General features: G+C 41.6%; 1 protein-coding gene across 11 annotated transcripts in view; it reads right to left on the reverse strand.

Annotated features, from left to right (window-relative positions):
• The window catches only part of SLC8A1 (solute carrier family 8 member A1), a 380,167-nt gene that overhangs the window by 16,633 nt on the left and 338,468 nt on the right, over positions 1 to 25,066 (reverse strand). For all 11 annotated transcript variants that reach the window (XM_060653270.3, XM_060653263.3, XM_060653299.3 and 8 more), the window contains one exon: positions 9,264 to 9,539. In XM_060653270.3, the coding sequence (XP_060509253.1) occupies positions 9,264 to 9,539 (276 nt within the window). The remainder of the gene's footprint in view (positions 1 to 9,263; positions 9,540 to 25,066) is intronic.

A 25,066-nucleotide genomic window follows, 5' to 3' on the forward strand; every position in this document is an offset into this window, starting at 1 on the left:
AAAAAAAAGCACAACAGTGGTTCTTGAAATTTTTCATTTTCATTATCTAATTTTCACATGTGAGAAGGGAGAAATGAAAGTTATCACCTCAACATTATTTTCAAGTCACTTCTAAGAGACCCAGGCTATTGTTAGTCCTGTTGGAGCAAACAGGCCTAAGGTCTTCACTTGATGTTTTTTTTTTTTTTTTCCCTTTGGAATATACCTCAAGACTAAAAAGGAGAGGAAATCTACATTCATTCGCATTGCACATTCATAACACCAGCTCTCTGAATACAACACCACACACACACACACACACACACACACCACTGAATGGCGTGATGTTTCTGCCAATATCTTTGCTTTGTCTGACCTAGACCAAGCAAGAAGGCCCCAGAGAAGACTAGGATGAAACATTTTTAGTTTCCCTTCTTTTACACCATGATTTTTGTGGGACTGAGTGAAGGTGGTTGGCGTGGGATTGGGGCACTAATCCAAAGACAGGCTTATGTCACATTGGGCATGACACGTGCTGCATTCTCAGCTCCCCGGGGCCACCTCCTGGTAGATGACATCATTGTCAGCATCCTGGTCCCCCTCCAGCCTTGTGCTCCATTCCAGGGACCCCATACAGTGCTACCTCTTGATACAAATTAAAGATTGCAATTGCCAACAAAAAATTTGTAAGTACTAAATACAAATTCTTCTTTTGGGCTGTAAGAATAAGGGATTCAAATAGTTTTGAAATGGGTGTTTCCCAGGTTTTTACAAAAATGCTTTGGGTCCGCTGCACTTAGTCTATTCCCCACTGTGTTTTAGTTTAGAATAACAGGCAGTTCTTGTGCCATTTGTGGAGCAAATCTTGTGAAATCTGGTATCCAGCCTGCCTTTGTTTCGCTCTGTCCTTAGAAATGCTTGCTTTTGTAAGCTTCCTTCAAGTCCTATGACATCACCTATTCATGAGAAAGTGTGCTGGAACATTCCGAGCGTTTTACCTCCAGCTGGCTGGTTACTGGCGTGAGGGTGAGAGAAGGTCCTGTGGAAAGCCCTCTGAGTGATTAAGGGTTGCCCGGTGCTGGACCTCTGGCCGTGTCCCTGGGTGGCTCTGCCTCTTGGCCTGACTGTGATCAGAGGGCCCATTTTCAGCAGTCCTGACCTTTCTTGGTGGTGAAGAAACTGACTGCTTATTCAGGTATCTGGAAATAAAATATACCTGCCCTTTCGGATCTTCCTGGGGGAACCAACATTATAGCCATGGGGAAATCCTGGTGCAGAGTAAAGCAATTCTGTTTTCATTCCCATTTAAGCTGTTGTGAAATGTTAATCACCCGATTAAATTCGTATACAGATAATATGTAGCTATGGTACGTTCTCTTCAACCACGTCTGAGTTGAAATGCCAATGTTGAGTGTAAAAGCTCGGGGTAAAATTGCAGGAAACAGGAACACAACTGAGAATGTCCACCGAACCTGAATTCCTAATGTAGGAATTCCTAACACAGGATCTCGTAATGAAGATGGGCTGCAAACTTACTTGGTTTGCTATTTTTCACTTGCTGTGATATAGCTGAGCTAACTACCGGGAGGCCTAAGCCTATTTATCAGTACATTGAGGTAGAAAGGAAAAGAGATCTAATATTTTTTTCGAGCACCAATTATATGCTAGGCCCTGTACTGGGTGCTTGAAAAAGGTGCTCTCGTGCCATCTTCACTACGACTCTGAGGTAGATTTTCATGTCCCCATTACTGTTATTCAGATTAATGAACTAAGGTTGACAGGAGTCAAGCGATTTGCCTCTACAGGTGGGGTGGGTGGATTTGAACTCACGTTTACCTGACTCTAAAGCTCATGTTCTTTTATACCGTCTTGTGGAGAACCATGAATACCCCACTAAGAGATGATTTTGCATAATTCTTATATTGAGGCTGTTTCCCAGTTAATCCGTGAACCCAGAAATGAACACACCACATCTATCTGAAGTAGGATGGAGGGAGAGGAAATGGTTGTCTCAGTCGGATTCCTCGTTATTCTCCAGGGTAGATCAGATGGCTGTGGGATTTTGGAATGGCTGGATACAATTTACCCTGAGAAGAGTATCTGAGTGTGCTGTGTTTCCTTCTGACCCCATCTCTGTTGTTAAGTAAGGGGGAGGCTGAGTGGATGTACTGATAGATGCCTCGGATACTTACTTCTAGTGATTCTACTCCCAGGCTCCTACTCCTGCTCAGAGACCTAGGAAACGGCTTGATTTCCAGAGTTTCCAGTAAGTCTGCAGAACGTGACTGCTGGGAGAACATCCCCGATATGCCCTTCCTGATCCTGACCCCCGTGCCTGGTCAGCCGTGTATCACAGCCGTGTATCACAGGAAGCTTTGGTCTCGGCCCAGAATGACCAAACCTCCTTTAAATTTGTACAGGTAGGAAATGCTAAGTGTTTATGGGTATAGAAATAGGCCTTTATCATTTCTGTAATTTTTTGAAGCATGTACCCTACTAGGTGCTTTCCATGCCAAAGGAATAAGGATATAAGGTGCCTGACCTCAAAGAGCTTGAATATAATTCTACCGTGGCATGCTTTAAAAGTAGGAAATACTAAATTGAAGCAAAGAAAGAAGTAATTTCCCACAAATTATAAGATATGTGGGAAAATATGGAATCCTTTAAAAATAAATCCACATAAAAAAATAGAGTGGTTGAGTACCAGATTATGATAAGGAGAGACAATTTGTCATCGACTGAAACTTGGACTGAATATGAGCAAATCATTTATTCTCTGTGGGCCTTAATTTCATTATGTAAATGAGGATATTGGTGCTCTCTTTACGCGATAAAGGGACTTTTAAACAGAGGCACCACTTTTAAACAGAGGCATAACCTGCATGACTATACTAGTTATGTTAGGATCCCCTGGGAAATAAAGCAGCGGGATTTAATAAATTGTAATGTCTTTGTTACTCAAGTATACTCTATAATGTTGTAGTTTTCAGAGTTTTTAGAAGTTAGGAAAGTAAAAACCAAAACATGTTAACCATGAATAAATAATATATTTTATATATGTTATATATATGCATTATATATATATATATATACATATACATATAGTGTGTGTGTGTGTATATATGTGTGTGTGTGTGTGTGTGTGTGTGTGTGTATATATATATATATATATATATATATATATATATACACACATATATATATCAGCAATGTTTTCTAGCACAATGCCAAAGAGGTAAAAAATAAATTCACTTTTAGAGAATGGTTGGGTCTCAGGGACAAGAAAATCTCAGAGGAGACAAAAATCACTTCACGTAACTTAATGATATGATCTAAATGAAATAATAGATAATATAAATACAGTGTGTCTGCCTAACACACAGTGGAGTGGTAAAGTTTTAAAAGTTTCCTTCCCTGATCATAATATTTTTCCTATTCTTTCTCATTTTCTGATGGTTTCTATTCCTTTTGACATTTTGAGAGTTGATGTCAGTGTAGAGAATGTTATTTCCTAGATTTATAGCAATTTTCAGTTGACAAAGTGCTCTGAGATCCATATTACTTTAATCCTCCCATCAACTCTGCTTACATTGCCATGTATCGGGGCTCCTGGGTGGCTCAGTCAGTTAAGCATCTGACTTCGGTTCAGGTCACGATCTCGCTGTCTGTGAGTTCGAGCCCCACGTCGGGCTCTGTGCTGACAGCTCAGAGCCTGGAGCCTGCTTCGGATTCTGTGTCTCCCTTACTTTCTGCCCCTCCCATGCCCGTGGTCTGTCTCTCTTGCTTTCAAAAATAAATAAAACATTAAAAGAAAGTTTAAACCAATTGCCATGTATCATCATGCCTGTTTTACAGGCAGGAAGACCAAGGCTGAGTCAAACAACTGATTCCAGTCATACAATGAGTAATGGTTGGAAGTCCAGCTTCCTGGATTCAGTTCTAAAGCTCTGTACCTATAGTTCTAAAACTCTCTACCTCCTTGGTGCATATTCATGACACTTCACTAAGCAAACATAGTGAACAGCTAGCATAACTAGTTTTTTGTCAAATTCTTCCTATGGTGTTTAGAAACCTGGAAGTAATGTAACTTAAAAATAGCATACGTTTTCTCTAAAATAAGGTTTTATTTTTTTAAAAAAAGGTTCTATATACAGAATGGGAAAAATGCCTAAGATCATCTCTTTTCTTTCTCTTCATGATTTAAAGTGTCCACAATGAAATAATTCCTACTTGACAAAACTCAAAGGATATTCAAAACACTGGAAGTGAACAGAGAAATCTAACAATGCCAGAGGCTAAGAAGCAGCCTTAGAATGCCCAATTTTAAAACTGTTGTGGTCCTAGGAGTAAACAGCTCCTAATGGGAAGATACAAGGGGCAGTAGGCCAGCTTCAGGCACAAGCCTAATCAAGATGTATGGAGCACGACCAAGGTAGACTGAGTGAAGTTAAAATATTCCCAACTCGTTAACATCTAAGAGTTTTCTCTGTAAGGAAGAATGCTTGCTCCTACTTGATTCCAATAGAAGCAAGAGATGCAAGGAACCCCTGTGTTTGGAATGTGATATAGAAGCTGGAATATTTTGGCCCAATGTACCCAATTTCATCCAAGTAAATAATTGTACGCAGAAAGAGTATGTGCTGTAGGTGGTGCCTCATACAAAAATGGCTGGCTTCTAAACTTCTTGCATTAATTTCTTTGAGATTTCGAGCCTATTTCCCATAGAAACAATCTGACATAACCTAGTTATGGTCCCAAGTCAGGCTACTGCAGAATGCCTAATTGGTACTACACAAAATATACCTAAAGTTTAAAAAGTATTGGCCTGAGTTCTGGATCTGAAAGTCAGGGATGATAGAGAAGAGAATGAAGAAAGAGACAAAAAATATCTTGCCCCTCATCACCCTTCCCATCATAGCCACATTATGAAAGAGGAGACTCACTGCTCTCAAGTTATCCTTGCCCTTCTTACTACAATAACCTGCCCAAATATGTTCTTCAAGAATAATCCACACTATAAAAGTATCTACTGCTCATCTCCCTCAATCATAACTTTCTTACTTGTCTCTAGAAGGTGTTAAGAAAGTCATCTGAGTAACTCATAATAAAGTGTCAATGGATGATTTGTCCATTTATAGACACAACACATTCACATACACGGCCAAACACATGGGCACATGCAATTGTATTATCTGTTATCTGGGCATCATTTTTGAAGCCAAAAATATGAGAGAGAGACATTAAAAGGGCAAGGTTTCTGCTCCCATGAAGCCTACATTTTAGTGGGAAGAGGTAGACAATAACATTCAAAAATAAATAAACCAAAAAATCCAGAAGGTAATAAAGACTCTATGGAAAAAGGGTGATATAACACAAATGAATTGCTTGAACCACTTCACATTGTGTGGTTAGGAAAGGTCTCTTCGAGGAAGTGGCATTTAGGATGAACTATAATTGAAGACAAAGAACCAGTCTTGGGTAAATGGAGGGGGAAGAGCATTTTCGACAGCTAGTGCAACCTTGAGAAAGGAACGAACTTGATGTGTGGAGGACAATAAAAAGGCCAGTGGGGCTGAAGAACAAGGAGGAAAACAATGGAAAGACAGGCAAGGGCCAAGTCACATAGGGCTTTCTTTGTAAGCCAGGAGGATACTTTTGAAGTTTATCTTCAGTGAAGTAGGAAGCCCTTGGAAGATGGTAAGCAGAAATGCGGTCTGCTTGCCATCTTAAAACAATCCCTAGAAGAAGCATGGAGACAAGCTACTGTAGAAGTCAGAGAGAATGGCCTGTCTGGACTTGGTTATAGAGAACCAAGTGGTCCCATCATGATGTGCCGTAGTGGTAAGATCTGCAGGACCTAAGGATGGCTTGACTGTGGGGACAAGGAAAAAGAAATCAAGGACACTGGGTAGATGATGATACTGTTTTCCTGAAAAAAGGCAAGATCTGGAAGGAATAGGTTTGGTTGAAGGATAAGGCAGCTGGGCAGTGGAAATAAAGCCGTTCCACTCTGCACACGGTGATTTGGAGCCCCAACTTCCACATCCAGCATCAATATAGGGAGGGCAGTTGGCATATGAATCTAGAACTCAGGAAGGTGGAGACTGGAGATACACGTTTGGTAATCATTGGCACATTGGCGGCATTTAAGCCATGGAGACTGGTGTGATGGGCCCAGATGGGGAAGGAGGAACTGGAGACTAGGCTCTGCCTATGCCACCATTTAGAGGTGGGAGGAGACTATTCAGGAAGCCCCTCTTCTCTGGAAAAGAAGGCTCTTGCTCTGCTAGCAGGTGTGAGTCCTTAAGGTCATCTCAGCATACCTAATGTTGAGGGGGAGTGCAGACCCTCAGGGGTCCTCCTCTGCCAATAGTCTAGAATGAGTATTTGATGCCAGTGGCATGGGGGAGAAGCTCTTTTCCCCCCATAGAGTTTGAAAAATATGATAAAAATATAAAAAAAAAACAACCCAACTTTGAGATATTTAAATATTTAATCCTGCTTAGGGCAGGCCATCCCAAGCTGAGAGTTCAAGGGTCTCACCACAAAGAGGCAAGCAGCCCATCGAACACTAGCCGGGAACCCTTCTGCTTTAGGAAAAGTGTCAAGACATCAGCCTAGAGAAAAAGCGGGGTCTCAGGACCAGTGCCGATTAATGGTATGCTTTCGGTGAAAAGAACTAGTCTCTCCTTTATTCTTCTACCTGTACCAACGGGGCTTTGTCATCTGGGAACAATAGCATCTTTTTTTTTTTTTTTTTGAGGAGTCAGAAGCTATAATAAGGCACTTCTCTGAATCATCAGGGTTGAAGAATCAAGTCAGAAATATTACGTTTGCTCAGCATCTCGTCCAATTTGCACAGCTTTTTTTGGGGGGGGGGATGTCTGTTTATATAAATATGATGAGATTACCTGTGAATATATTGTGTGCGGAGCATGCTGCGCAGCTAATATTGCAGCAAATTACAGGAATTCTCCAGGTAGCAGAGCGAAGGAATCTGTTTCCCGATGGGAAGAATTTTTGGCGGTGAAGGGAAACCATTCTGACAGCTAATGATTCTGTTGGATTCTCCCCAACAGGCTTTCTTACCTCTTGACGCCCCTACCTGGGTTCTGAGCTGGTTTTAAGTGGCAGAACAATGACCCCTCCAAACACTGAGGTTTAGTGTCATCCACATGTCACATTCCAGAAAAAAAAACAACAAACTTAATGATATGGTAATGGCTGCCACACTTTTCAGGAGTTTAAAACGAGAGGCACACAAGCACGTTGGAAGACTGGTGTATAGGGAAAGGAGCCAGTTTTGAGGTATTGAAATGAGGAGCTGGGAGATTTTTTAAAAATGTAAATATTTAGAAACAAGGATTTGACTTAGTAAAATCATTTCTTCTGATCCTTTCGAAAACAGGAGATGCGTTTGATAGGACCACCTGCTGCGTTTCCAGAGAGGTAAGCTGATTTTGAGTAATGCTGACGAGAGACCTAAGTTTTGCTTTCGTTACCCTAATTTGCACATATTCTCCTCAAGGGTTAAACCCAGGGCCAACAGTGCGTGCTAACCTGAGCACCAGCCTTAGGGAGAGTAGCTTCCAAAGCATAGTTTCCTATAGTAACCTGAGATAGAGCAACGGATAGCCGTTATGTTTTGTTCCTTTTGGTACAGTTGTTCTCTAAACAGAACAACTCGCAATAAGAATATTTTAAGGTTCTCCTCCTGCTTGCTAAATTTCTGGTTATTTTCGGGAAAAAATTCAAAGTAAAGATCAAAACGGAAACTGCTAGAAACAGCTGGGGTTGAGAGGGTGTCTGCTTCCCGCCCCCCCCCACCCCCCCACCCCCGAGGATCAGCAGTCAAATGGAAGACTGCATAGTCCTGCTCCATGGCAGGAGTGAAAGTACCCCCTAGATCCTCTGGCGCCACCATCATCTCAGTTGGACACCGGAACTACACCGGACCCCTTGATCAGGACTCCCAAACGGTCGATCAGTTGGATAATACCGTGTGTAATATAGCTCACCAGTGTAAATCTGGACAGTTTATTCCCAGTTACTCAAAGATGAATTGTCCAAACTCACGCTGGTCAGACCGTCCTCGGCCGTTCATAAATAACTAATTAACAAAAGCTGCTGTTTTAATCAAATTCCTTCTATGTTTCAAATGTTTTAGTAGATGCGTAATTTATAGGTGTCTTCTCCAGTCCGTACCACAATTCTGCACGTTATATAGGACTCTCCCAATTTTATGAATGAAGGCTCAGAGACTTGTCCACAGTCACTGAGATGATAAATGTCGGAGTGCAGAAGAACAGCTAGTAACTTCCAGTGAGGAGATATATACATGATTTAAGCCGTACTTGTTTTCAGACTCAAAACCAAAAGCCAGGGTTAGCTGTATATCTGCCATGATGTCAACTAGGGCTGGGGACTGGATCCAGAACTTCAGTTACAGTAGGCTCTGATGTGCACCAGAATCACCTGTGAACTTAAAACACACATTTGTCTGGGCCTGTCCTCCAGATCTTCTGACTCCTCAGGTTGATGGTAGGTTCAGGGTATTTGCATTGTTTTAAACAGGCTCCCAGGTAATTTTGATGCTCACCAAAGTTTGACAATTACTGCTGTCAATGTCAAGCTTGGGAGGAGGATTTCTTAGAAGTCTGAGCAAATATAATGAACTACAGTTGTAGGTGGGAAGAAAAATTCAGCTTATAAGGAATGCACGAAGGGACATCCACGAAATGTGTAGCTGCCCTGCTCGCTTTGGCCAGAATTACTTTTTCCCTGTCCTGCTCAATGTCGACTTTTTTTGTAAACTTATTCCCATTAACATTTGGGTCAAGAGAATATTGTATCAGGTTTTCAGTAGGTATTTATCTCAGGTATCCAACCATACAGTTTCATGGAAATTATCCAAACATTAGTAAATATCTAAAAGACAAATTTTGTGCTTGAAGATGATCCTGTGATTTCGTGTTTTTGAAAGTGCTAATTGTAATGGGAAGCTGATCTATCGATCTATCCATCAAACCAATGTGCTCTCTCCACGCAGGCCAGGCAGTCCCTCTGGGAATGCTTTCCTGTCACCATGATGATACTGGCCAGCGTTCTAACCTTGAAAACTGCCATGACAGTTTTCTGGCAGTGACATTATTTATATCTCTGGGCTCTTGTCTTTCATAAGCCTGGTTTGTTAGCACAGTCCTTGAAATTGTGAGAAAGAAAAGGTCAGGAAGGCACATGGGCTTCCACGTCTGGGGGAAATCATATACGAATGCATTCTCTACCTGGTACCGAAGTTCCAAGCGCGACGAACACTACCGCAGTCACAGAATCTTTCAGGCCAATGGTGCATCCGAAGTGGGAAGCCAGGTCTCCAATGAAAGCTGTCAGTATGCCGATCATGAGGATGGAGACAATGAAACAGGCCCAGCCGTTCCAGTATTCTGTAGGGGGGACGAAGGCGAAGAGGACCTTCCAGAACACAGTCAGGAAATGCATCACATAATCGAAACAGGAGGGTAGCTTCTCCTCCCCACATTCATCGTCGTCGTCATCTTCCCCTGGAGACAGGAATGAAGCACATTTCATCACAACCTGCACTAATTGGGCTCTTCCTCTCTTCAACTGCCTCCTTCCTAGGCCTGAGTAACCAGGAGGTCATTAGAGGTGACTGAAGCCTAGGGTTTTCCAAGAGCCAATCATAATTAGTCAATTAATTATTAAACTACTGACATAACCCCCTCACTGTGGTTCACCGGTCACTGGCAAATACTTAAGCCCCACCCAGTTCTGGTTATACTCCATCAACACACCCTTTCTACTGTCCTATCACCTTCAGAGAAATGAAAAGGATTTCTTCCAACAGACTGGGAAGCCCTGTGCCAGGCTCAGAAAGAAGCTTCTTTTGATGCAGGGTAACTACGACAGAGCCCTTTGGCCAAAGTTCTTTCCTTCCAGCTTGAAGGCTGGCTCTGGAGATCCATGGTGAAATAATCACCTAGAGGACAGTGTTCAAACAAGGCCCTCAATCACAGCTCTGGGCCCTACACATTTCTTCAGCTTTATCTCTTGCAATTACTTCAAACTCAAACTTCATCCTAGCCAAATGGAATCATCTGCATTTGTTTTCAAGCCATATGTACTTTCTCCAACTTTTGTCCTTTAGAACTAAATGTGTTTGGCATGTCCTAATCCCTCCTTCCCTACCCTTCCCCACTCATCCCTTAAAACTCACTTCCTTTGTGAAACCTCTGATGGCCCCCTTGCCCTCCAGCCAGTACTTCCATTGCCCACCCCCCCCCCCCCCCCCCCCGGCACTTGTGACACTAGATGAGGGTTCTCAAACTGTGGTCCCTCAGCCAGCAATATCAGCATCACCAGAGAACTTGTTAGAAAAGCAAATTCCTGGCCCCACAAAATCAGAAACTAGAGGACTGGGGGTGGAGTGGAAGAGGGTTGGCACAGGCGATTCTGATGCACACTCAACAACCAGTCTCTCTCCAGACTGTCCATTCACTTTCTTTTCCAGTTGACTGTGAGCCTGTCGAGGGCAGGAGTTTGTTCATTTTTGTGTCCCTAGTGTTTGGTCCCATCTCCAGCATCTGTGATAAGCTGGCTAAGTGCTTGTTAAATGAAGTAATGCATGCATGAATTTCCACTGACTTTATATAACTACTTAATTACATAATATATACACACACACTGCACAATTGTGCCAATTACATCCTACAATCAGTGCATAAAGAAATGCACCAAGCTTATTACTTAAAGGAACCAGGAAATCAATAATAGCATTCTAAAACAGACTTCTTCTAGAATGGGATACAGTTCTCATTCTCATGTTTGAAAATTGGGACACTGAATGTCAACTCTTCTTGAAGTGGTGGCCAATATAATTTCATGTGTTTTGTGCCATTTTGGGAAGAACTCCTTGAGGACTTTGTTCATCCCCAACCCCCACAAATCTTGTCACCAAAGATCCCCTTTGTCCAACTAATGCAGTTGGCAGCAGCAGGTGAGGCTGTCAGACTTCCCATCTGACTGTGTGACCGTAGACTACCAGAAAGGAGCAAATGCGTGTGCACTCTGTGAGGCACTCCGGTGGTGAAGCCATCTGGTGCAGATCATTACTGGGAAAACCCTTACAGCAGACGAGCTTTGAGGGAAGAGGGTGTCTCACAAAACACGAGAAGAAGAAAGTCTCCATTTGTCACCTGTCACCTCACAGAAGAGAGACGAGGCAATGGCTTGCTCTCTCTTCGATGAGCACATGCTCATCATGCAAACAACCTTTGGGGATCTGTGGAGAAAACAGACTCCCCTTGGAGGCTTTGGACCATCTCCAACAAAGTGTTGGGAGGAAGCTCCCAGCAGATGAATGGAATCACCTTTGGAGACTAGGTAGGTAGGGAACTCAAGTCAACCAGCGGGTTGTAAAATGTGTGACTAACTAGAGTAAGAAAGCATTATTAACCATGTTAAAGTCACTGAAGGAGGCCCTTGGACTAGGGTGGCTCTAATGCTTTGGTAATCTACGTAAGCAAATCAAAACCTAAACCAGATCAATTTCCATAAATGCAGTCTTGTCTGAGAAAACAATTTTAGAGCAACCAATCACAGGCGGCCACCTGGGCTTTACCAAATAAGGCAACCACTTAAGCAACAGCCAGTCAAGTAATTTCCTTGCTTTGCTTTCTCCTCTGCTGTATAAAGGCCTTTCTCCTAGCTCCTATTGGCTGAGTGCCCCTAAACCACTTTGGGTTGGCTCTGCCTGATTCCAATACATATTTGCTCCAATAAACTCTTGAAATTTTTAATGTGCCTCAGTTTATCTTTTAACACCCATCTCCTTCAGTGTCATGTTGTACACTGATTACATATTTGTAACATCTTGCCTGAAAGGAGATGATTTTAAATAAAAGCACGTGTTATGGGCTGAATTATCTCCCCCAGATTTTTAAGGTGAAGCCCTAAGCTCAGAGTGTGACTGTATTTGGAAACAGGGCCTTTAAGAGATGGCTAAGTTAAAATGAGGCTGTTAGGGTGCCCTCGTCTAATCTAATCTAATCAGACTGGTATCCTTTTAAGAGGAGGATATTGGGACATACACCGGGGATGCATGCAAATAAAGACGACCATGTGAAGGCACAGCAAGAAGGCAGTCCTTCTCCCCAGTCAAGGAGAGAAGCCCCAGGAGAAACCAAACCCACCAACACTTTGGTCTTGGACATTTATCTTCCAGAACTGTGAGAAAAGAAATTTCTGTTGTTTAAGCTACCCAGGCTGTGGTCTTTTGTTACAGCAGCCCTGGCAAACTAATACAGTCCCTTCGGAAGCCTCCTGGGTCATGACACTGATATTTAAGGACAGCCACTCAGTGTTTCTATTACCCACTCCTTTCTTATTTGCTTATCCATTTCTTCTTTTTTCCCTCTAACTTTTCTTCTCATTTCCCTTTCACCCTATGCTTTGGGTCCAGAAGAACTCACTGTGAGAGCAGCTGTTGTTAGGGCTTATTGGAGAGAAAGAGGAAGAAGAGAATCCTGTTAATTTCTCCCAACTCCAGCCCAACTCCCCATCTCAAAGATGGGAGAGTTGCAAAAATACCCCACGGAAGCTCAGGAAAAACACTGGAGTTTCTGGTTATATTTATTTTGTATATGATCCTCTATATTTTTGGACAGTTTGTAATTTCATAGGATATATGATTAAAGCAGTTTGGAAAACATGGATTTTAATTATTTATAGAAACATTATTCTGCCTTTAATTCTACAAAATTACTTAATTTGGAGTGTCTAAGACTCATTATGAAGAAAAAGCAAATAGTGAAGCTTCTCTGAAGAAATGACACTTGTAAATCGAGAGTAGACATTATATTTGTCTTCAGGATGGCAATAATAACACCTTTCCCATGAGGGATGTGCAGGGGAGTAATTAGATCATCTCTTCAAAGTGAGGATATTTCAAGATAATGATTATCATGGTAGTTATCATTATTTTCCCACACTTGGGATTGTACTGCGTTTCCTTGCCATTATTTAATTGGTTAGTCAACATGCTGGGTCCTAAGGTTACTTTCTAGGCTTTTAGAAACAAAATTGAATCTTGTCCTCTGGAATTATCTTCATGATGTATAAGTGTGCAATGCAAAATAAGTGTGTGCATGTATGAGAGAGAGGGACAGAGAGATAAATTTCCTTCTGTAGGTCTCCAGCATTACAAGGTATCTGAAATATATATACACACACACACACATATATATATGTGTATATATACACACATATATATGTATATATACACATATATACATATATAAAACATATACATGTATATATATATAAAACGTGTGTGTGTGTGTGTGTATATATATATATATATATATATATATATATTTTTTTTTTTTTTTTTTTTTTTTTTTAAGAGTAAGAACATGAGCAAGGAGCAGAGAGAGGGAGAGAGAGAATCCCAAGGAGGATCTGCACCATATGGAGCCCAATGCGGGACTTGAACCCATGAACTGTGAGATCATGACCTGAACCAAAGTCAGACGCTTAACCAACTGAGCCACCCAGGCACCCTGGTGTCTGAAATATTTTAACACATAAATCTGGAATGGGAGGGCCCATCTGTTCTACTACATTTCTAAGTAGAAGTGACTTCCCATCCTTCTTCCTGGGATCACACTGCTCTTTATAAATTTTAATCTCCAACTCAGATGCCTAAATATTAAAAATGACCACTAACTTCCATGTATGAGGCACAATTACCCTGTCTTGGAGAAGGAAAAATACGATGTTTGTCCATCACCACCAGGACTGAGAAGTTTGTTTCCTGCAAAGAGCAGTGGAACATTAAAAAACAAAAAAACACCTGGAACATCTTTTCTGTGATGGCAAAAGTGATAGCAATGCTCCAGTTCTGTATGTTTGCCAGCTTAGGCTTACTGGAGGCTACATAATTCTCTCAAGTCCTTCCTCTGCATTAACAAAGAAACAGGCAGTTTGGTGGGTTCCCTTTTATAGGATCCCAAGCAAAGGATCTTCTTATGTTAGAATCCTCCTTTTCAGCTTTATGGATTCCACTAATGGAAAGATAACAAGCTATATTCGATTAATCCTTCCCATGGCCCTTCACATGATTTCCTTGAGACCTGCTGGACTTCCTAAATATAGGTACAAAGATAGCCAAATCATTAAAACCACAGAGAAGAGAGCATCAGTTCAACTACTGACATAACAGAACTTGAACTGACCCTGCTCTGGAGCATGGGAACAAGGTAGCATTAGCATAATTGATCATGATAGGGAATCCTCACCTTGGGACCTGCAGATAACTTAGCATCTAATGTAGACCAGGTGTTAGAGTGCATCCCTCCAGAGGTACCCAGGATTTGGCCTCGGTAAGGGCTTTATCAACCAGAAAAAGAGGTCACTGGGGTATAGGGGACACTTAGGTCGGAAGACTTAAGACAACTTCTAATTCTCATAGCTTCTTTGGGAGCAAGACTTGACCTTCCTGAGCCTCAGTTCCTCATCAGTCAAATGCGTTTCCTAACTCCCACATTACAGATCTGTGGTAAGGACTGGAAGAGGAAATGTTAAAGTCTTTTGTGAAACTGTGAACCCCTTTACAGATAGACGTCTATGTTCCTTCTCTATTGCTAGTCAGAAGGAAGGTAGTAAATCAATATGATCTGAGGATCCTGATTTCACAGAATCTATATTCTGTTTGAGTGAGTCATTATCACCACAGCTTTCCCAAGTTGCTTGAGTGTAAGAAAAGAAAACCGGAGAGAACATGATAGTGTCTACTAAGGCACTAAACTTTTTCACATATCTGATCTTATTTAATCCTTACAATAATGCTACAAGGTAAACGTCATTAATCCTGTTGTACATACAAAAAACCCTGAAGTTCACAGGGTTTAAGTGATTTTCTAAAATAATCACACAGTTGGTAAGTGGCTGATTTGGGATTTGATCTAACAGCCCAGGAAACATTTTACTACACGTGATGTCTTTTTGAAGCAAGTTGAGAAGTATAGCATCTATTACATATTGATTCAAAGTTTGAATCTGAGAATACTTCTAATGCTTAGTGCTGTATAAATACAATTTTGCCTTTTTTAGGAATTTGAAAACATTGATGTACCCTGTTTGTATCGTAATTTATATGGTTTCTTTCCTAGATCTGATACATTTTTGGGTCAGGTCAGCTGTATGATCTTTCCCAAGACCTTGGGGACCAACTAAACATAGAAAACAATAAATAAAGGGAGGGCATCATGGTTATGACCATTTCAAAATTTCTACTTGAGTGTAGCCAGTTCTTATTTCCATTTCTAGTTGTCAAAGGTCAACCATGTCGTTCTGAATCAAACACCCTGCCTACATCTGGCTCTTCTCTCTAGAATTTGGGAAACTGGCCTATGTTGTCACATAGGGGACATGTGTGCTGTTGTCACATAGGGGACAGTTTGGGGAATGTGTGCTTCTATTAATCTGAGGAAGGGGCTGTCTTTCAATTACTTCTAGGTATTTACCTATCGTTAGTCTATTTTTCTTTTGCAAGAGTATCCTCCAATTAAGGGAATATGAGAATGACCCAGATGCTTTTCAGGAGTATGACAGAGTGGATTTAGGATGACATCTGCCAATTGCACCGCCATCCATATGACCTGAGCCCCACATACATTACTCCACAGCCCCATGTAATATAGAAACCAATAACTGTGAAGCTTGATCACCCTACAGTGGTTTTCTATATTCAACACACATTGTTTTGAGCCTAAGTTCTTTATGAAATTTTATTCCTTTTTTTCCAAGTGGGATTGATTTGATTTGGTGTCTATCTAGTCTCTGAGCACAAAGATGTGTTGCCTTCAAACCAATGAACAGGGTCATTTGATTGAGCTTTCTCCTCTGTAGCTATCACTTTTTTTTGCAACATGATACACAGGAATTACCAAAAAAAAGTTCTCTTCAGTTGTAGATTTCCATTTTTCTTTGCTTTCAAAGGTTCTGACAGAATTGTAAAGCGTTAAGACAAAAGAAACCTTAGCAATCTGTGAAATCAACCCTCCCCATTTTAAGAGGAAAAACTACAAGTGGATTTGAAAATTTTTTGTTCTCTTGCTTTCCTGTATCTTTCTCTCCTCTATTCCCCTCCCCCCACCCCCATTTGATACATAAGGTTTTGAGTTAAACCCAGTAGCTTTTACAGTCTTGCTCACTCAGGGACCTAAAAACTTTTCTCTCCATTCCCTCCTCTTTTTTCCCCCCTCAATTTTAATGTTTATTCATTTTTGAGAGACACAACATGAGCAGGGGAGGGGAGGGGCAGAGAGAGAGGGAGACACAGAATCCGAAGCAGGCTCCAGGCTCTGAGCTATTAGCACAGAGCCCAATGCAGGGCTCGAACTCATGAGCCATGAGATCATGATCTGAGACAAAGTCGGACGCTTAACCAACTGAACCACCCAGGCGCCCCTCCATTTCCCCCTTTAAGTGTTTGTATGTTATTTCTAGTGAGAAAACATTTATTCGTCTCTTTCCATTCTTAACAGTTTCTATATGCCACTAAATTCAGTGACCCAAAGATTCATTCCCAAACAAGAATTTGTCTCTTGTTCTGGATTTTGAAGAAGTGCTATAAACATTTTCCTATAACGTAATGGCTAGGAAGTATTTACTTTATGTATATTCTCTGATGACAAGTAGAAGATATCAGCCATTTTTCCACTAAGTACACTGCAGGATAACTCCTTACTAAAAGAAATCTCAAAACACAATTTACTCAGATTACTAGATCTGTGCATTGTCAAAGCACAGAGGGAAAAAATGCAGACATTTGCTTTTATCAAATGAAACATGTGAATATTAGAAAATGCCTGGACTTAAAGCATTGAGGGGTTTCAGAGCTTTCTCAGGTCAATTTTCTGCTTAAGATGAATTCCTTTAAAATCTGTCTACCAAATGGTCAACTGTGCCGCACTTGAGAGTCTTAGCTACTGGACAGTTCATGATCCCACAGTCCAAGGTTTAGAGGGCTCTGGGTTAGGTTCCGTTCATTTGCCCGGGTCCCATAGGCTCTCAGGCCATATGGAATAGGTCCATCTTGCTCCGTATGCCATTCCTTCAGGCAACTGAAGCTGGATACTCTCATATCGACCTCAGTCTTTGCTACAGGTTCCTTTGGCAAGCTGGCCGTGCTCCTCGGAGCACTAAGTCCTTCTCCTGTTTTAGAATACAGTACGTGGAGCTGAGTGTAACTTCAAGAGTCACCTAACTCACCTGCACTGTGGGAAGGTCTTTCACCTTTCGCATCCTGGACGCCATTCACTTTCATTAATGTACCCACTGGGCTTTTGGTAGCCACCTCAAACACTGTCCTACATAGAACTTACTCATACCTATATGTCAATAACTCTTTCAATGCCATTTCTAGGTCATGACTCCCATTTCCCATACTAGTATAACTGATTTGGGGGGACTAAAACTATACAATGTTTTATCTGTCCTTATTATGCTCTTTAAGAGACATAATTCCTTACTATCTGTTCAGTCCACTAAAACTGAATATTATAATACCTGTACTTTTTATTAGAATACCAGGTATTAGAATACCTGTACTTTTGACATCATGCCAGCTCTTTCTAAGAACTTTCCTTCTTGAAGCTTTCTTCACAATGTATTTGGATTGTGAAAATGTCCCTGGGAAGCTCATTGTCCTTCGGGAGAGTGTGAGGCTTGCTGTTCATCTCTAGTCTGCCTTAGTCCCTGCAGGCAAAGGCCTGAGAGCAAGCCTAGGGGAGAGAAGTCCATCTTCACAAACTAGTGGGGATTTGAATTAGCGTGGAGACTCGATGTCTAGAATACAGTGTGCCTGCACACCCACATCTAAGTGTACTCCTAGAGACTTGACTGCTCTCTAGTTTTTATTCTATGTCCCTAGATAAGTAAATGCATTGGATATCAACACCACTGTGCATGAAGTTTGAGTTCAAGATTGCTATAGATTTGTCACTTGGACCTCTGGCCTGTTCTGAGATGGAGAGGACACCTACATAGACCTTGTTAATCGTCCCCAACCCCCAATTCCAAGCCAGAGACAGCTATGGGCGATTCTGCCCCATAGGATCAGTGCTAATTTCAGCCCATGCTTGGGGGGTTAGGGTCATGTGATGTGTGACAGTGCTGGAAGGGACACAAGGCAACTCACTCCCTGTGAATATCTTTCAACCTTGTCTGGAATAAATGAACCCCTGGGTGAAAGAACAGAATCCCTACCAGCTTAGGCCATCATGGACCTTATTAGGACGGTTGGCTCAAGAAGTATCTCCCGTGTCAGAAGTATTTTTCAGCAGATGTGGCCAGTGTCAAAATGAAAAGCGATCCACTAAGGAGTGCTCGTTCCAATGAAGTCTGAATATTAGCAAAACGAATCAGTTTAAAGCTGAAAACGGACTGTGTAGCTTCACCCCCTTTCTCTTTGTAAAGAGTTCCTTAATGTGAGCTGAGTGTTCCTAATGATTGTAGCTTGACATAATTAGTCATGCAATTATGCCCCAAGCTTTGTCTTTGCGAAATAACTCCAAGTCAGGCTAAATATCTTGAAACTCAGTGTACTCTTACCCTTTAGTGACTGTAGGATGAACAGAGTTCCAGGCTTCTGCAGTAGAGAAGCATATTCCCTATAGACTTGAGCACCTACGAAACAAACCTTCAACAAGCGGAATTGATACTCGGCAAGTGTGGATGCCTCCTGCTAGTTTAGATGGTTTAGTTACAGTGGGTGGATTGTGAGCACACCAGGCTCTAAGATTGGCCTGAGGGCTCTGATAACACTTTGTAAATATCAGCAGCTGAGTCTGAATTACCCTCTTAGAGTGTCAAAGTTGAGCTTTGGAGGAACTCTGGGCAGCAATAACCCTGTGATTTTCAACAAACAGCTCAATGTTATGTCCTAGGAAAATGCTGAAATTTATGTAAAGGTAGACATGTACCAAAGCCGGCCTCACATGCAGAGCAGCATAAAGACTGGATTCTCTTAAGATACTGCTGTGATCAAGCTAGGAGTTCAGGTTCACTTACTGAGTGCGTACTCTCATGCACACGGGTAAACAGATACACCCCATCTAATCTTCGTCCTTGTAGCAATCTGGTCAAGGAGGTATTATTTTCTCCATTTTAAAGGTGAAACCAAACCTCGAAGAGTTTAAGTGACTTGGTTATGAAAGCTGAACCTCTTTCCACCACTTCACTGAGATTAACTTGACCCAATGTTTCCAGTGGAAAAAATTCTCTGTGGTTTGTCCAGCAGAAATCCAACCTGATAAAATCTAAGCTCATTAAAATATTCTCCTTAAATACTCCTAAAAATACTCTCCTTAAAATAACCCTCTGCATACATCATGTATAAAATACTGAATGCTCTTTTGGGGAATGGATGGATGGCCCTAGTTTCTTCTTCTGCGAGAGTCTGATTTTCCTTTCATCTTAGGGAAAATCCTCTACTGGTGGTTTATATTGGCCCTGTTGAGAAGTGGGAACCTTTTCATTCTGGTGGCAAACATCTATCTCTCTGCACAGCAAACAGAAGGAATCCAGCTCTTCAGGAGCTCTTGCCCACCCCTACCCCCAGCACCCCCTGCCCCCTGCCTGCCTTCCTGGTCTCAAGATCACTCGATGAAACTTTGTTCTTTTTGTTTGTTTGTTTTTTTAATTTTTTAATGTTTATTTATTTTTGAGACACCGAGATAGAGCACGAGTGGGGAAGGGGCAGAGAGAGAGGGAGACAGAATCCGAAGCAGGCTCCAGGCTCTGAGTTGTTAGTACAGAGCCTGACGGGGGGCTCAAACTCACTAACCGTGAGATCATGACCTGAGCCGAAGTCAGACGCTTAACCGACTGAGCCACCCAGGCGCCCCAATGAGATTTTGTTCTGATCTCGAGGTTTGTGAGTTGATTTGCTGGCAAGGTGGCGATGTACACTTAGTATCTAAAATTAGAATCATGGCTTTGGTTCACACAATACAAAATGATTGCAATTACTTAGCACCCCTCATCTGCTTGCCCGTGTTTCCTTCTCTCTGTCGTGATTTTCAGGAGGCCCCAGTAAATAGGCCTGCCGCTGACAACTAAGGGACTTCATGAAGTGATTTACATGTTCTCGGGCACAGATTCTCCATGTGCTTCAGTTTCCACTCCTGGAAATTGAGGATAGCTATTACTAATTTAATCCTTAGTGATGAGAGAGCATAAGGCAAGTTGAGGGCAAAGCACAAGCTAACATGCCCCCCTCCCCAGGGGCCGTCCAAGAACAAAGGAAAGGGGAAAACAAATGGTTAAAGATCACAGTCATGCAAGACATCAGTCTCCATCAGTTTACAAATACATTAGTAAATTATAAGCAAAAGGCAATCTTATCAATAACCTAATCTCCAGAAACCTGTAGACTCAGTTTCCAGGAGCCCCCAAAATCACCCCTCCATAATGATATGGGGAACAAAGGCAAGAAGGAAATTGCAGGTAAAATTAAATTTCCTTATAACCTGCAGCTCATTGACAAATACTTGAGGCAAATAAAGAGAATAACATTTCCCCAGTAACTCTCTACTGTCTTAATGTTAATGCTTTGCTAGAGGGACAAACAACCTTAGCTTGACAATGCCTAGGCCTCCCACATCCTGTGAATCTGCTTCGGCATATGAAAATCCTTTTGGAAACTACCTCTTGACGTTATCTCCCCCAACTCCATAGTATATAACCGGTCACTCTTCACAACCCCAGTGCAGCTCTTTATGACCATGGGTCTGTCCCCATACTTTAATAAAATCACCTTTTTATGCTAAAGAAGTCTCAAGAATTCTTTCCTGGCTGTCAGCTCTGAACCCCTACCGTTCCAAAACCCCATCATTAGTTCTGATGATAAGATAAATGAAGTTTTTAAAACAAGCTGTATGCTTCTATGTAGTAAAATCTGTTTTGGACGGGAGGATTAGCTCATCCAGATGGGGCACCTCTATTCCCACTGCTTGTGTGCACTTTCCATAAAGGGTAGGCTGGTTACAGTGGATGTTGACAATCAAGTTTGTCTGCCAGGAGCTTTTTAATTTTCCATAAATAATAGCTCTGATGGAGCTGTGGTGATGGTTTTCTTCAATATAAACCATCTTAAAAAGATCTCTTTCCCTCTCCTTATCTATAAGTCTATGGCCTGTTTTTCTTATCTGGTTAAAGCACAGAACAAATGCGATTAGGTTTATGGGTCGGAACTCTAAGAATATTTTACGTTGCTGTTTTGTACACAACTCTAGGCCGAACCCCTAACCTGGACCAGTATCTGTAGTCAATCTTTAAAGGGAATGGAGTGGTTGAAAGAGTGACTTTATTTGTACCATTCATTTTTTTTTTCGGTGAATATTTAGTAATAACTTATGTGTCAGGGAGAGTTCTAGGCATTGGAAATATACACGAATAAAACCCCACAGAACTTCCATTCTGACCGGGAGAGATAGACAGCAATCAAGCAAAACAAATGAACAAACCTCATGATTTCAGATACTGATATGGGCTAGGAAGACAGTGAAGTCAAGTAGTGTATTCGTGTGAGAAGTAAGGGAGGTGATTCATTTTCAGAAATATCAAATAAAAGCTGTGCTGTCTAGTTAACAATAGGTTTCCAACCTAATGAAAATATGTATGAACCCCGCTCCCACCACAATGGAGTCCCAGACCCTTGGACACTTCACTTTTTGGTCTTTTCCCCCCTCTCTATCTCTTGGGCTTATTTTCGCAGGCTTTGCAATGAGCATGCACCGAAGAACAAAGGAGGGACTGTAAATCTCTGAGTCACCTCAGGAAATGTACATTTGTTCCAGTCAGACTACTTGTTGCTTTACATGGGCAGAGGTGACATCCTCTGCTGTAACCTCTGTAGAACTCAGCCAATGAGGAATCAGGGGAGGGGCTTATATGCTGGGGGATAAATTGTCTGCTGTAACTACCCTGAGTGTGCCTGTCCATCAGATACCTGCTCTTGCAAGAACGTTGATTGAAGCCTCACTTCAGTGTGCTCTAAGTCTCCGTGTCCCTCCTTTGATTGGATCAGTGGGCTTATTCTCACACTAGTGACTGGGTAGTTGAGATACTCCTCTGAAGAGGTGACCTGGAAGCTGATACCTTAATGGTGAGAACATCCAAACAGAGGGAAAGCCTTTCTTGTGTGTGTGGGGAAGCAGCTTGTGCCAAGGCCCTGAGGCAAGAGCATAGTGTGAAGAAAAGGACTAAGCCTATGGCCTACAGGCATTAAACTCTGGAGTCACAAGTGTGACAAGATGGAAGGAGGATTGAGTCTAGAATCAGAACCTATAGGTTGGGGTCTGAATCCTAACTTCTGTTCCTCCATCTCATAAATGGGTTCATGGATACATACTGCACAGGGTTGCTGTGCGGCTTGTGTGAACAGGAAACTGTCCACCATTGGTGAGATGGTTCACTCATTCAGTGCTGCAGAGTTGTTGACTCAGGAAAGTTTTGGTCTTTGCTTTGTCTAACCCTAAAGTATCACATCATCAAGAGACTCAGAGGTCCTTGGGGAAGATCAGGGGCCAGGCATGGATGGAATAAGTGCTAAGGTGCTGGTTCTACAAATACCAACTCTAAAAGAAAAAATGAGAGCAATAGTATAAAGTTTGGCAAGAGCCAACAATTCTAAAACAGGCTCTGTGTGACCTTGGATGAGACACTTTCCCTCTCTGGTCTCAGTTTCTTGTTTATCAAAATAAGGGGAAGTTGGAATAGCTGCTCAGTAAGCTCCTTTTTAGCTCTGGGCGGATTCTGTTCTAAGATGCGCTTAATAGGACAGAAGACATAACACCAAGCCAGACGTGTTCAGACAACGGCAAGGCAGGAGAGCTGAAATGGGGTGGGGGTGGGGTGTGTGTGTGTCCAAGCCTGTTGCTTCAGGTAAGTGGCTTTGGTTGCAAGAACCAGAATGACACGGTCTTTACCAAGAGAGCAGACTGAACAGCAAGGGATAACGCTGCAAGTCACTTTTATGAGGCTCCCCTCTGCCTTTGGGGTGTGTGTATGTGGTGGCCGTGGCCACGTTTTCTCCTCCTTCCACCTCTTTGGATTATGCCGAAATGTTTCCCCCACTGAAAACAGTGTATGAAGGCTCTCGCCTAGGGATGAAATGCCCCCCCATGCCTCATGCATTGGTTTGTAAGCAACCACTAGAACTGTCTTCACGTCTCAGCAGCCAACGCCAACAAAAGAGTTACTGGATCCAGTGATGGAGCATTGTTTGCTGCTGCCTCTCCAGACGAAAGCTGCATCAGAGACGTGACTTCAGTCTTACAAATAAGAGCCGCTGAATCATCCTGGAGCCCTTCAGCACTGTGTTTTCCTGAAGGTTTTGTAATAAGCAATTTAAGAGAAAAACAGCTCAACAAGCCAGTATTCTTTTCAGAAATATCAGCTAACGCATATCCAAGGGACAGAAGATAACTGCTTATTTCTCCCACCCTCTCATACTCCCGCCCCTGTGTAGCTGGCCTGCGTCGTTCTAAAGCAGGGTCAAAGCTACCTGGTTCAACATTTTATCCTGTCACCACTGACATTTTTAAGATGACAGATATTCTAGATTTGCTTTGCCTAACCTGCGAATAGGGCCCCAAATAGTTTTCTCTCTGGAAATTTCTGTAACCCTTTCTTCCTCATGCCCTGTGCCTTTCCTCTTTCTTAGTTAGGATCAGGATTATCAGCTAAATACCGGTAAAATTCCACTAAGAAAACTGACAGAAAAAAGCCACTTTAAATATAGATTTGTACATTCAATTTGCAACATACAAAAAATATTTTCTGTGTACAAACACATGCATATGAGTAGCTGCATGTTCTATGTATTTGTATTTATTAGACAAGAATTATGTATGCCTGAAAGTTTTTGAAATATGGCATCTGTCTATATGAGAGTCTGTATGTATTTATACAGATTTTCTTGTAGATCAGACATAGCTGTATGATGTAGTGAAAACAGACTTTTAATCCAGTTACATGTGGATTGAAAAACACTGACTCACACATAAATTCATTCATTCTTTTTCCACAAATAGTTATCATCGCTTAACATTGTCCTAAGTGCTAGAGAAATAATGGTCAACAGGACAGATCTGCTGTTATTTAAAACTAAAAAGGATTTTACTTTAGATTCTTACTACTAAGAGGATCTGGGCGGATCTGTATCTACTAACAGAGCATAACATACTTTAAAATAAAATAGGACCCAAATATCCAAAGAAAGCATAAATAAAGGAGGCTTTCAGACACATGAATTGAGTGAATTTTGACCAGTTGGGGAAAAAACATCAAGTGAGCTTTCTGACAGCCAGAGCGAATAAGGAGACATCGAATTATACAGTTATGATTTTCTAACTGCAGAAGTGATAAAAGTTAATTTGCTGGGAAAATGTCTTTAGGAATTTATCATGCTTTCTTTATAGTGAGTGACATCATGAAGAATTATTCTAACTCTAAGGAAAGATAAAACAATACTTTTCAAATAGTATACTTTAAAGATTAAAATTATAACTAAATTATAATTCAGGGAAGGCAGTTTTGAAAAGGACGCTGATAAAAAGGTAAAGAAGCTTTATTTCTTAATATCTAATTCAAAGCAAGGAAGAGCAGCTACTGAATTTAGTTAATGTAACCATCAGATGGTGTGTCTTAAACATTAGATGTCTCAAATGAGCTTCAGCCACGTTGGTGTAATTACCCAGTTTATCAAACGTGTACTGTAAGGCAGATACTCCAATTGATTAAAGTCAGAGCTTTAAGTTTCAAGTAGTAGGACCAGGGAAAGCAAGTTGACATTTATTGCTGAAAATGAAAGGTCCATCAGGGGACCCTTTCATATTTCCATGTTCCAGAGACTGAGGTCACCTATTCCAATCCCCTAATTTCACAAGTGACGTTAGAAGATTTGTCTAGAGCCGTCCAACTAGTCGGCGGCTCTTTGACCATTTGAACTCAAGTCTCCAGATAAGCCAGAGATTCCAGTGGACGATTTTTACATGAAATG

Source organism: Panthera onca, chromosome A3, assembly GCF_046562875.1.
Source record: "Panthera onca isolate mPanOnc1 chromosome A3, mPanOnc1 haplotype 2, whole genome shotgun sequence".
Classification (NCBI taxonomy): Eukaryota; Metazoa; Chordata; class Mammalia; order Carnivora; family Felidae; genus Panthera; species Panthera onca.